The sequence below is a fragment of the Phalaenopsis equestris genome, unplaced genomic scaffold (genome assembly GCF_001263595.1).
Source record: "Phalaenopsis equestris unplaced genomic scaffold, ASM126359v1 Scaffold000002, whole genome shotgun sequence".
NCBI classification, from domain to species: Eukaryota; Viridiplantae; Streptophyta; class Magnoliopsida; order Asparagales; family Orchidaceae; genus Phalaenopsis; species Phalaenopsis equestris.
In genome coordinates, this window is record NW_018164444.1 from 68,176,221 (window position 1) to 68,190,587 (window position 14,367).

Here is a 14,367-nt window from a genome sequence, read left to right on the forward strand (position 1 = left end):
TTTATTTTGTGGGCCACAGTCTCCCTCTTTCCCTTCCTCGATCGAAAACTAAATAGTCTGTTGGAGAGCGATGGCCAGCAATTAATTTCTCTTCTGCTGCATTCTTGAAATATTTCCATCTGATCATCTGCTTTTGCATTTAGAACTTAGCGAAACCACCGCCATGGGCCGTGGCTCCATCAATACGTCCTTCCGTTACTCACCATGACTTAATGTTATATTAATCGAAGAAAATTTGGACAAGAGGAACTACCAGTGGTTACGGCTGTTGGAATATGATCGCTCCTCTTCCATTTGTTAAGGAGTCAAATAAAAATAGATTTTTTGTGCTTAACTTATAAATAGACTGGATATAAATAAATATTTAATTGATTCTGTTTGTTAGGTATGACTCATATATCATATAAGAGACAAATGCTGAAACGAAGCAGAAGAATCTGTCTAAATCAGGGGAGTTTCGTTATGTGGGTTGAGGGTGGGGGGGGCAACGCCCCGCGGTACGGTAAATGGGTAATTTTGTAATTACATATTATACTCCAAGGCTATATGTATAGACTCTATTGTAACCTTAAATGATCTGATATTCTATTATGTACTTTTTTCTTAGATTCAAGGAAAGCCGCCGTTCTGCTCCCGAGAACGTAGACTTCTTTGCCAATCCTCCTTAAATCTTTGTGTTCTTCTGAATTTGTGTCGATTTCTATTTTTCTTCGCCCTAATTTTTTCGATTTGTTTGACTCAAACTTATAAATTATGAATAAATAAAATTAATATAGTAATTATATATTAATTTTTTATATTGTATTAAAAAAATATTAATTTTTATTAATTTTTAAATAATTTTAGTTTGGATTGTAAATGGAATATAAATATTTTGTGTTGGATATGTAAATACTAGAATGCGTGCTCTATCATGTCTCCTGCAAACCCTCAATGTAATGTTGAATTTGTAAATACATGAGCATTGCGTTGTAAATATGTAAAATACTAGAAAGAAACATCATTTCCCGCCCCCATTAATCTTACATTTTAAAATTTTCAAAATACACATGACTTAGAAAAATGTTAGAGCCACGGTCGCTCCAGTATTAAACTCTATCACGTATGATGAATAATCTTACATTTCAAAATTCACGTTCACCTAGTGACCGGTGGGGGGCCAGCGGCCGGCGGCTGAGGTAGTTGACTGCGGGCGGTGGGAGCACAAGCGACTATGGTGGGTGACTGCGGCGGTGGTGGACGGCAGGCTAGAATAAAGCTTATTTTGGTGTTTTAAAAATAGGCAAAAGCATATTTTTTTTTTCTAATTTTAACATTTTAAAAACAAACCAAAAAAAATGAAAAAAAGAAAAAAAAAAAAAAAAAAAAAAAAAAACAACAACAAACAAAGGTTATGTTGCACTCATGCGGATGCTGCTGTGAAAAAATTGTGAAATAAAACTAAAATTTAAATTTAAATAAATTATTATTTTAAGATGAATACATATTGAATTTGAGTAAATGTGTTTGAATCGAATTGAATATGATCAAATAATTTAAGAGTTACTTGGAAAGTGAACAAAAAAAAAAAAAAATCGAATGAGCAACAAACCTCATTGATGCATCATCAACAAATTTTACATTTGGCACAAATATTGATACATTTGACACAAATTTGAGATATTTTTTAAATAATAAATATTCTGATTCAAATTTTACATTTGGCATAAATATTTAGATTTTTTTAAGAGTTTTGATTTCAACAAACTTAAAGTCAAACTAACCGACTCGATGAAAAAAACATAATTATAACAAAATTGGTTCAATCTGAGTCAAATAAAGCCCAAATCAAGCATCAAACCACCTTTGGAAGCTTTTCGTGGCTAAATGAAGGGTCAAGTGAATTTAAAACTTGACACACCTATAATTAAATCGAGTGTCTCAACGAGAGGAATCTAATGAGCCTAATATCACATAATTCTGAGGTCACTAAGACTATCAAATTCTCAAAAAAAAAAACTCCTGTGATTCGAGGGTAATCAATGTAGAAAGTTCGATCGGGGTTATAATAATATTCGCCAAAAGACTAAAAGGCTACTCCTCCATGACCCATGACTATACATTCTCTCTTCACTTATAGGGGGAGGAAAGAAAAGAATGAGCTCATTTTTAGTACTGTTCTAGACTGAAGACTAGCGATAACTCCCAACTTCTGTAGCCACCAATCACTGGTCGTTGCTTGCATGCCATTGCCGATCACTGTCAGCTCTCCATGTAGTGAAGTACACTGAATGCAGTGTTGCGAAGAAACTCGAACAAAATGTAACAAAGTATCGCGAACATGACGTTATGAAGTGCTCTGAAGGCAGTGAAACTAAGTACCAAAACATAGTTGAACGACGTACCCTAAATACTGTGTAACAATACATCTTAAATACGATATGATTGTATACCATGAATATGGAGCAACGACACACAATTAATAGGGTGTAATAATGTATTCCAAATATGGCGTAATGAAAAAAGTCATATCAAAGATCCGATGATCACTCCCAGTGTCAATTACTTACAATTGTCATACTACAAAATACAGTGATTTTCTCCAGACTCCTGAAGTATTCTTCTTATATCATATGCTACCAAGTGATATCTTTTTAGTAATAGTAAACCTGGGAAAAAGGCTACACCCACCAACTTGTGAGCACCAACTATAGCCTTTGCAGTCATTTGACACTATTGCAGCTCTCCATTACTACTAATATGAGAATTGTTATTGAAGCTCCCAAACTACTATAATTACAACCTCCATTATAACTTTTGTGACCAACTGACACTATTGTAACTCCCCATTATAGTCTACGCGGCCAACTATTTTCATCACAATCCTCCATTATGGTCTTTGTAGTTTAAATTTGTAGCGACTCACTGCAACCTACATAACTAACTAAAACATACATAGTTCATTGTTATTGCAATTCCCAATTATGATCTTTATGACCAATTAAAATTATTGGAACTCCTCACTATGGCCTAGGTGGCCAACATATGTAGTTCATTGTTATTGCAATTTCCAATTACAGTCTTTATTGCCAATTGACAAAATTACAACTCCCCATTATAGCTTATATGGCCAACCACTATACATTATCACAACCCTCCACTATGATTTTTGTACCTAACTGATGCTCTTGCAGTGGTCCACTACAACTATGCAGCTAGTTAGTAATGTAGCTTCCCACTACGTACATTATTAGTTACGATCCATGTGACTCACTTCTATTGAGCTCCCAATTACGCTCTTTATGACCAATTGAATCTATTGCAGCTCCCCACTATAACCTGTGTGGCCATCTGCTATCATCATAACCCTCCATTATGAACTTTGTTGCTTACTAATGCTATTAAAGCTCCACACTATGGCCTACTTGGCTAACTTCTTTCATCACAACACTCTATTATGGTTTTTATAGCTAGCACAGTCATAACCACTCAACATAGCCTAAGTGGCCGATTATTACTAAAGTTGCCCATAACAGCCTATGCGGCCAACTCTTGCCATTACTGCCTCACACTACGAACTTTGTAACCAACTAGCTCCCCTGAAGCTATAAAGTATGGCCTATGTGGTCAATTATCACAACAAATTTCAACTGCAACGCCAACAACAAGCTAATGTCATTGCCACCATTGTATACAATGGCGGACTACTACCTTCATTGCAATTTGAAATGGGCATTGGGAGTGTTGCCCAGCGGGCAGGCCACATGCCTGCTTCGAATGAGTGAGCTTGGCTATGAAAAAACATAAATTTGGCAGGCTTGACTTAACTCGAGCCTATTTTGACTTAGTCAAAACCCAAAATAGCAAAACTCGATCTCGCCAAATAAAAACCGACCCAAAAATAAATTCCCCAACTCCTAATTTCTTTTAATGACTATAAATCATAAATAATATTTATTATTTTATCAAAATATCTTTCTTCTTTTTCGGCACGAGAAACACAGATTAGTTCAAACTTTTGGCGATCAGCCATGCAAATTACTGTATTCAAATTTGATCTACTCTGAAGATATTGCCGTCCACACGCCTACCAAATAGAAAATTTCAATCTCGTAACTTTTATTTTTTTTAATTTAATATTACTGAATTTGTTTCTTATTTTTATATTACAAAATTACAGTATACTTCTAAAGTTATTTCTCGCATGAAAAAACATAAAATTTCGGGTGCGAGATATTTAAATTGTAGATGCTATGTGTGTAAACACTCCTTGAAGTAATTTATCATCATCAAAGACTATGAAATTTAACCTTATTTATATTAAATTTACCCCCTCGCGATCAATATTTCAAAAAAGAAATTAAAAAAAATAACCAGGAGAAAAATTTGCGTAAGACATATGTGCGCTGCGTACGTACGTCAGGGAGAGTATTTAGAGAGTATTGGGGGATTATATCCGCGTTATACCCCTGTAACCTACAAATATATGAAAACAAAAATGAGAAACTTACTAGAAGGTATATGTATGTTATAAGGAGGTTACAGGGGTATAAGACAGATATAACCTTCCAATAATCTCTGAATAATCTCTCTAACATAGCAGTGTTGCGTATGTAAATTTTTCTCAGAGAGAAAAATAACATCTCTATTTTGAAAAATTATTTCATACGGATACCATATGCAGAGATGCATGTAGTATCTGATCTGTACCATTTATTAGAACAAAAATTTATGACGGTGAACCATATTTAAAATTTTTTTTTACAGTGATGAAATGTGAAAACCACACACCGTGTGGAATAATTTTTCCACGGTTCCTAACGCATTTTTACCTATGCTTTACCAGCCATCGCGGATGGAACCTTCTCCTCTATTATCCTCACCACATCCGCCATAGATGGCCGCAAGCTCGGATTTTGCCCTATGCACAGCGCAGAGATGGCTGCCATTACAGCAACTTCCCCTTCTTCAAAATATCCCCGGAGCCTCCGGTCGACGATCTTCTTCACTTCTCCGTCGGCCGCCTCTCGGAGCATTTTACTTGCCACCGCCGTTAACAGCCGTTCATTCCCCACATCGAAAGCCTCTGCACCGGTGATCAGCACAAGCAGCATCACTCCAAAGCTGTACACATCGCTCTTCTTAGACACCATCCCGGTCCGAATGTAGTGCGGGTCGACATACCCCGGCGATCCAATCATCGCTGCGGGCCGCCGGACGGCTGAGAAACCCATACGCGCGCAGCCAAAGTCACAGAGCTTGGGGTTCAGATCGCCGTCGAGGAGGACGTTGGAGGTGTTGATGTCGCCATGAATGATCTGAATTTCACTGCCCTCGTGGAGGTACTCCAGCGCTTGTGCGATACGGTAAGCGATGGCGGTCCGCCGCGCCCAAGGTAGCACATCGCCGGAGTGGAGTTTCTCTTGTAGATTACCGTTAGGGATGAATTCAAAAATGAGAACGCCTTGCTCATCTGCACGTATGGTGTTAGAAAAAATGCCTGAACCGATCAGCTTATACTTTTTTATGTTCTTTCGTTCACCAATTCCGGCCCCAGCACATACCTCGTTCGTCGCAGTAGCCGAGAAGGCGAACGATGTGGGGATGATGCAGGCGGAGGAGGACGTCAAGCTCCAAGAGGAAAGCTTGGTGGAGGCGTTCGCTGCAGTGATGAAGCTTGATGCTGGCGGGAATGGAGTTTTTGAGACGGCCGAAGTACACTGTGCTGAATCCCCCTTTGCCAATTACATCAGAGTTGAAATTGGCAGTAGCTGATTCTACCTCCTTCCATGTAAAGCGTCGCGGGGACGACGCAAAGATATATTTTTCTGCCGGAGGGGAGTTGTGGGAGTCGGAGTCGGGGCCATTGGCGACTCGAGCGGTGGTGGCGCCAAGTTCGAGGTCTTGCGCACGGATGCAGAGCATTCCTCGTCGGCGCAGAAGCAAGATACAGGCTAGGAATGAGAGGAATGTGACGGCTGTCAGGGCAAGGAGTATGGTGATGAGGAGGTACATTGTTTTTGCTCTCTGAATTCGTCAGCGAGCCTGGAAAGATGGTAGCTTTGGGAAGAAAGACGCCTCTGGAATTTATATAGAGTGTAGCTGCATTCCCAATTTAGATTTAAGAAGTATATATAAGAAATGAACAGAGGATGACATTTATCTTGGTATGTGGATCTAAGGGAGAAGGGGATTTAGGGTTAATTATTAAAATGGTGTAAATGGGAATGGGTTAGGGAAGGAGCGAATCAAAAGTTGACTTGCAGGACTTGTTTAGGGTGAGTAAATCGGGAACGTGGGTTTTGTCTTCAGCTTTCACTTTTTTTCTGGCGAATTGGGTATCCGAGATCTGCTTTAGAAAAAGACATTAAAAAAAGACCAATGCTACGCTGTAAAAATAGATTAAAAAGGTTATTTTATTCTATGTTTTTCGGTTCTTTATCCGATTAAATTCTCTTGTCATGTACGAAAAATGAAACAAATATAAGAAGATATATATGCATTCTTGTACGACGCCTGAGAGTCGATATTTTATAGTTGGTATATGTGGTTTTATGATGCATCATATGTAATGAAGTTATTTTATAAGTTTTATATTTTATGAAATTTATGATAATGATATTGAGGTAAAAATGAATGTATGAGGGAAATAATAATAATCATAATTTATGAGGGAAATAATAATAATCATAATTGATAAGTCATTAATAAATTTTTATTGTCCGGCATGAATTTTGAGGTAGGATATAAATCTCAGGAAAATCTTTTGAGCAAGAAATATTCGAACTTCAGTTAAGAGTCATCCACAACTCTGATTTCAGGAAATTTATAGTCAAATTAACTGGCTCGATGAGACAGACCCGATGATATCAAAATTAGTTCAATCCGAGTCAAATCAAGCTCAAATCAAACCATTAATCCACTCTTAGAAGATTTACAGACATATTTAGAAGTTCGACCGAATGCAGAATCTAGCAAACCTATGATAAAATCGAGCGTCTCGACAAGACGAATCCAACGAGCACAAGATTGCCCAATTCCAACATCATTAAGACACTCAAATTTTCATAAAATGATGTATGAAAATTGAAATCTCTTTGGATCGTTTGATCAATGTGGTTCATATTTCGGCCTTAATTACACCCATTTGTGATCGACCGACGTTGATCACTGCTGACCACCATCGAACACCATCAATCTCCAACGACCGCTACCTGCCGACCTCCATCAATCTCCAACGACCGCTACCCACTTCTTACAATAAGTTCATTTGTGCACCGGCATTGTAACTCCGAATAGAATTCATCCCTTTTATGCCTGTGGGACGAGGAACTGTACATGTAATATCCAGTTTATAGTTGATTTCTTTAGCTGGCTAGGTTCCTAGGTTTTTCCCTTTTCGAGGTTTTCCACGTAAGAACTTTTGGCGTCACTACTGATTATTTTCTTTTATTTGAGTGTGCGTTGAAATATCGCGCAACGCTAATACGATAATCAATTACTCTATCGCCACGAATTTTCTAGCACACGTCAATAATATATATAATGCGTGCTAGAAGATTCATAACAGTAGAGAAATGAATTACCGTTTTAGCGTTGTGCGAGAATTCATCACACACACAGATGAAAGAAAAATAACTAATAGAAACACAAAAGTTTTTAAGTGGAAAACGCAGAAAGAGAAAAAACCAGAGGGTCTGAAGAGATTCACTATAAACTGGAGATTATAAGTGTCGTCTCTTGTTCCGCGGGCGGGAAATAGTTACACAATCTTTCGAGCTACAGTGTCGTTGCGTGGATGAACTTGTTGTAAGAACTGAGCAACGACCGATTTTGATAGGTGACAATCGATAAGCGATGGTCTGCGATTGGTGGTTAGTGGCTATCGACAACGAGGCGCTGTTGGATTCAACTCCTCCTCCGAGCTTCAAGCTCTCTTCTCAGGCTCCATGCTCTCCTCCTAAGATTCAAGCTCTCCTTTAAGCTTCAAGCTTTTCCTTATGCCTCAAGCTTCCTCTCATCCCTTCATGAGAGGGTTAAAACTCTATTTATAGAGTTCCAGTTATAATTAATGAAGGAATAGTGACCACTTTGATTGGATGACCCAAATAGCTTTCCTCAATCAGATTTAGTGGGCATTTGAGGGTCTTAGCAATGTCATAATTGAGCGATCTTAGGATTGTTGGATTTGTCTAGTCGAGACGCTCTATTCAAAAAAAAGCTCACCAGATTCAACATCTGTTTCACCTTCCAAATATCCCGGGAATTTTTTAGAAGTGGTTTAATGATTTGATATGCGATTGATTTGCCTTGGATTGGTTGTATTTTAGTGTCGTTGGGTTTGTCTCGTTTAACCAGTTAGTTTGGCTGTAAATTTGTTGAAATCAGAGCTTTGGATGAATTTTAACTATAGTTTGAATGTTCTTTGCTCAAAGTAAATTTGCATTTTGGGAACGAAAATTAAACTTAATTTTGAAGGATGTAGTGAAAACTCTTATGTCATATGAAATATTTTCTTCTAAGAACATATTTTGAGGTGTGCAGTTAATCGCGTATGAGGTTTGCAGAGACGAGAATACTTAGCTCAATGATTGACTTTCCACTCGAAAAATAAAATGCAAAAGAATTAAACTCTTGCAATGGTTGGTGTAGTTTTGGTGACATACAATATTATATCAAAAAATTCAAAAAAATATAAGACTGATTATCGATCACCCATTGTTGTAACTCTGCGTTTATGTGAACTTCTAAAATTAAATTTTGTGGTCCCAATTTGAATGCATTTTATAATGTGTTGATTGTTTTCTAGGTACATATGGATATTTGTGCATCAAAATCATGGATGTACGATAAACTTTTATCAGATAGAAAATGGATCACCGATAAGTTTTTGAACAATGTAGAGGCCTTTATGGCTGCAGCATCGCAACTTCCATCTTACCTATTTAAGGTTTGATTTCGATGTTCATGCTCATAACATAGGCACATTTAACGCCAGACAAAGTAAGATATGATTTATATCATTGGGGTTTTCACCCTGATTACTGAATTTAAACTTCACATGGGGAGGTAGAACCTGCAACATTCAACTTAGTTTCTTTGGCGAGTTATGATCCTCCACTTAGTTTTCACTCAAGTAGGTTTGAAGAGATGTTCTTTGACAGGACAACACTGCATTATCCTAGTCAAGTATCGAAAAAGAATCCAAATCAGAAGGCTCAATCTTCTTATGATTTATTGAATGCCACTCAAAAACCAATGTTGGAAGTATACACTTTTCATTCTGAGTTATCTGTAGCCCATATAATGCTAAAAATTAAAACATAGTTTAATATTCCCAAAGAGTGCTTCAATCAGTTTTCAATGTAGCTGAAAGAGACTAATCCACAATAGAATTTAGTTCCAGAAGATTTATATCAGATTAACAAATTGGTTTCCACATTAGGGTTAAAAATAAACAAGATTGATTGTTGTGTGAATGATTACATGTTAATTCACCTGTACTTCTTCGAGATTTAAACCTCAAAATAAAACAAAGGGTCAGAAACAAGTTCCTTTCCGACCTCTCTTCTATCTACCACTAATTCCACATCTTTAGAGTCCATAAGATTCCTCGCGTACTGCTCCGCATATGTCGTGGCAGCATAGCGAGTCAGGGGATATCAATTCAATGCGTCATCTTGTAGATGAAGAGGAATGTAGAAGTTTTGATCGTTTTAATTCCCAATTTGTTGTAGAAACACATAATGTGAGACTTGGTTTATCCTTTGATGACTTCTCACCATACAGTCAGGCTACGACACCCTGCTCTTATTGTTCAATGATCATTACGCCATATAATCCTTTGATGACTTCATGGTTTGACTGTCACTGTATGTTTTTTTTATTCTGGGCATCCCTTCAGGAGGAACAACAGTGCATTCAAAAGGGACAAAATTGAAAAATCAACGTCACCTTCAGTAGTATCTGAGGAAGATTTATTTCAGATTGTTAGTTACATTCCGAAGATTACTGTTTATCCTGACTTATCTTCTCATCATCCATCAGGCTTTTTTGTAATTCATAACTAATCAACAAATTTTATTTTTTGGTATCTGTCTTACAGGAAAGATAACATGATCAGGCACAATCTCGATGTGATGCACAAAGAGAATTTTTTTTGACAATTTTTTAAACATTGTGATGAATGTTAAGGGAAAAATTAAAGATAACTTGAATGTCAAATTAGATTTGAAAACAATTTTCAGAAAGCGAGATATAGAGATTCAGGAAAGTGTTAATGACAAGCTTTTGTACTTCAAAGTAAAATATTCTTTTACTTTGGCACAAAAGATCAATTTGTGTGTGACTCCAGACATTGAAATTCCCGAGCATATATGCTTCAAATTTGAGTCGTTACATTGATGTGCAGATGGGAAAGATATTTGGAAAGAAAAGCCACGATCGTCTTATTTTTCTTCAAAGTTTATTGCCAACCGCATTTAGCTGCTTGCGAAGTGATATTTTAAATCTACTGATTGAAATTAGTTTGTTCTGCAAGCAGATGTGTGTAGCTTGTTTGAATGTTGTTGACATATGATAGTTAGAAGCAAACAGACCAATAATATTATGCAAGCTCGAAAGAATATTCCCACCTAGCTATTTCGAATCCATGAAGCTTTTGCCGGTACAACTACCACACTAAATCTTACTTGAAGGACCAGTTTAGTATTGATAGATGTATCCATTTGAAAGGTACATTTTTTGAATAAAATTTCTAGGAACTACTTTGCAAATAAAATTGAAAAGTAATTAAATTACAGATTATTAAATAAACTGAAACGAACTTTCAAGAAAAAAAACATGACGAGAAAGATCCATATGTGAGGCATATTTACTACATAAGATCACCACTTTTTGCTCCTATCATTTCATGTAAGAAGAGTCCAAGTCATTTTGTGTAGTGCCTCCCACGACACTTTCTGTTTTTCAGCAGTTTGGTGAAGTATTTGGGAGGTGCACATCGCATTATCTCAGTAATCAAAAACTTCTAGCAAATACACTTTATGTTCTTATAAATTGCGACGAAGTTCGACCTTTTATCGAGTAAAACACTAAATTATATTAATATTTCTTTCTTCTAGGTGAAAAAATTATGATGGTCAATCCATAATTTTTTTCATTGTAGTAACAATTTATTCTTAGATTCGTTGTAATTAGTTGAAGGTGATATCACAAACCAAGAGATAGAAAATAATTTCCCTAGATGGTTCACAACATATGTAAGTTAGTGTTTAACAAAACTACTTAACATCTAAGATAATTGTTATTAGATATCTTTAAAGGTAAATGAGTTATTTATGAATTATTAGATTCATAACCTAAAAATTAGAGTAATAGATCGGGGCTTGTTAGGTCTTGCTTGGTGAACCATGCACATCATCAAAATTTGGCAAATTTATGATGTGAATGGCTACAAGTTTCATACAAAGTTCTGGTCAGAAGAAAAAGAGACTTATAATCCTGATATTTGTGCTAAAGCAAAAAAGAAATCAGACGATGAGATAGATTACTATGAGATTTTCAAGTTGTTATTCAACTATCTTATCATGACACTATTGGCAGGAGTGTATTCATATTCAACTGTGACTTGTTTGATCCTGTTACTAATCGTGGAACACAGGTTATCCAATCGTATAATATCCTAGAAGTAAAAGTGAACAGGAGATATGATAAATTTAATCCGTTCATTTTAGGAGGCAAGCAAGTCAGGTATTTTATTTTCGAAATTCTCATAACTGGTAAAATAGAGACAAACAAAGTGGGCAGCAGTCATCGCCGGTAAATGGATAGTGACTATTAATATTTAGAATTCAATTGAACCAGCTCATCATGAAATAAAAATGATAGAAGCATGCATTCTACTTAATACTATCGATGAAGGGGTAAATTTAGTGAATGTTGATGATGAACATGAAGAAATCGATATCGATGAGCATGATTATAACGATGATTTGGATCAAGTAAGTTTAACAACATTATCAAGTGACTCATCAGAGAAGGTTAACAAAGATGTGCAAGTGTTATTTTCTTTTTACTTTGTACTTCTATGTTTTCAATTTCAGTAGTTTGTAGATTCCATTTTATAGTTTGCCCTTTCTTTTTACTGTGTGTTGTTGTACTTTCAACTTTAACAATATGTAGATACACTAATTAAGTTTAATTTTTCGCTTTTTTTTTATTAAAGAGCACAAAGGCTCCATTTTATTACTGTTAGAAAAAAATAACAAAAAAAGGGGATAAGGAACCCAACCTAAGCTCTATACAACTCACTCAAATAAAAGAAAAGGGTTCCTATATCCAAAAAAACAAAAGATACAACTCACACCACACCCTAAAACAAGCAGAAACCAAATCAAGAAAGGTCCTTAATGGCTAAAGCCAACAAATCATCAGGAAATGTAAAGAGAACTTTAGCATTCAAAAGAGTATACCCAGCCTTTGCAGCCCAGTGAGCCGCCGAATTGCCTTCTCTACGAACATGCGCCCAAATAACATTCATATTCTCTATTAAAGCTTGAATTCTCTTCATTTGCAGCATTATACTCCAATGCACCTCTTTATTCCACTAGCAACACTTCCAAAGAATCAGAGAATCCATTTTCATAATAAGATTATGTAATCTGAACTTTTTAGCAACCATTAGACCAAAGACCACTGCATCCGCTTCTGCAGTTAATGCAGAAACAAGAATAGTTAAGGCAGAGAACCAACAAACTACAGATCCAACAAAACCACGACAGACTCCTCCCATACTCGCCACATTAGGCTTCCAACAACCATCAATATTGATTTTAAAATAAGGAGCATGTGGTTTACACCAAATAACCTTAATAGAATGTCTAACATTCATATTTTGCAATACCAACTATTGAATATTACCCGTAAGCAAAGTCCAACCCCTTCCTTTAAATTTTAGAAAAGTATGATTCTTGCACAAATAACAGTAAATGAGACACATAGTATGGTATACATCAGGTATCACATCATTAAAAATTGCATTATTTCTTGCAAGCTAGACAAACCACATGACTACACAAATGATAGTGCTGAAAAGCTTCTTCCAAAAATGCTTCCATCTATTAAACAAATCAGTAAGAGAGTGGAATGTATGTTCCATATCAATATTAAGAAGCTTTTAACTAACTCCCAGATTGCAGTAATAAAATTGCCATCACAAAAAAGATGAATAATAGATTCATCTTTATCTTTACAAAGAAAAAAAAGAGAAGAAATTCTCAACCCTTTCATCTTTAGAATATCACCAAAGTTTACTTTTTTGCTTGCAGATGACTTCTGGAGGGACCTCAGTTTTTTTTTCCCTCTTCTCCCTCGTGCTAGCAGTCCTAAAAAGATTCAACATATATATAAATCATAAAAACATTTACATCACTAATACATGGAAGTATATTTTTCCTAAGTGTAGCATCTCCTTCGAAAGAAAAAAAAAAAAGTATTATATCTGTGAAATTATATTGATGGAATTTACATAAAATGTTATAACAGAAAAGACCTATTGTACAGCGAACAAATTGTACCCCCTTGTGGCGAGTAAATTGCCTAATTAAAATAGGGAAATTTACTTACATACCACATTATTCTTATGTATTTATATATCTAACATCTAATGTTTGTTATTTACACTTATAATTTCCTGCTGTCATAAATTTACGCAGGCAAATACGTATTTATTTTTAGAAAAAAAAAATAATATTTTAGATATGAAAGAAATTTGAGTGTTATGCGGCGTAATATGAAGGTTTATATGTTAGATATACAAATGCATAAGAATTGTGTTGTCGGCATGTATATGCCCCATTAAAATGTAATAAGAGTTGAGCTTGTACGAATACAATTAAAGCTCCCGACCAAAGTTATTACTTTGAAACCACATAAAATCAATAATGTAAGGAATCATTCGTCTCATAAACTAGAAAGATAATTACGCTTTCTCCCTTTTAATATTTCATTTTTCTCCTCATATGTAGGGGTGTAAACGAGCCAAACACGAGCGAGTCCAGCCTCAGCTCGTGTTCGGCTCGTTTATATTTCAAGCTCAGGTGTGTTGGTGTTGGGCTCTTTTGCTTAGCGAGCCGAACATGAGCCGTTCACGAAAAAAGAGTCCTTTTGACAACTTTAATCACGTAGCCATAAGATATTAAAGATTGGGGCAAGATTTAAAAATTATTGTTTATATTAAAACATCACTTGAACCTAGTTTAATAATTTTAATTCTATTTTCTTAATTATTACTTTTAATTGATTATAAATCTTTGAGCCTTGTAGTCAATTAATTTTTTAAAAAATACCACTCATCAAAGATATATATATATATATATATATATATAT

The 14,367-nt window shown here is 35.7% G+C and overlaps 1 protein-coding gene across 1 annotated transcript; it reads right to left on the reverse strand.

The window, feature by feature from the left end:
* Window positions 1-4,538: 4,538 nt before the first annotated feature.
* On the reverse strand, window positions 4,539-6,360 carry LOC110031815 (probable receptor-like protein kinase At1g33260). The gene is made up of 2 exons (XM_020735223.1): window positions 5,544-6,360; window positions 4,539-5,452 (listed from the first exon to the last, which is right to left on the reverse strand). The coding sequence occupies exons 1-2, from the start codon at window positions 5,992-5,994 to the stop codon at window positions 4,812-4,814; spliced, it is 1,092 nt and encodes a 363-aa protein (XP_020590882.1). The 5' UTR covers window positions 5,995-6,360; the 3' UTR covers window positions 4,539-4,811.
* Between the last annotated feature and the right edge of the window lie 8,007 nt (window positions 6,361-14,367).

What these genes read in the sequence shown, in the direction of transcription:
- LOC110031815 (XM_020735223.1), bottom strand. Translation starts at nt 5,994, where the DNA reads ATGTACCTCCTCATCACCATACTCCTTGCCCTGACAGCCGTCACATTC. An exon ending in CGGCTACTGCGACGAACGAG is followed by an intron (nt 5,453 to 5,543) that starts GTATGTGCTGGG and finishes CCATACGTGCAG; the next exon opens with ATGAGCAAGGCGTTCTCATT.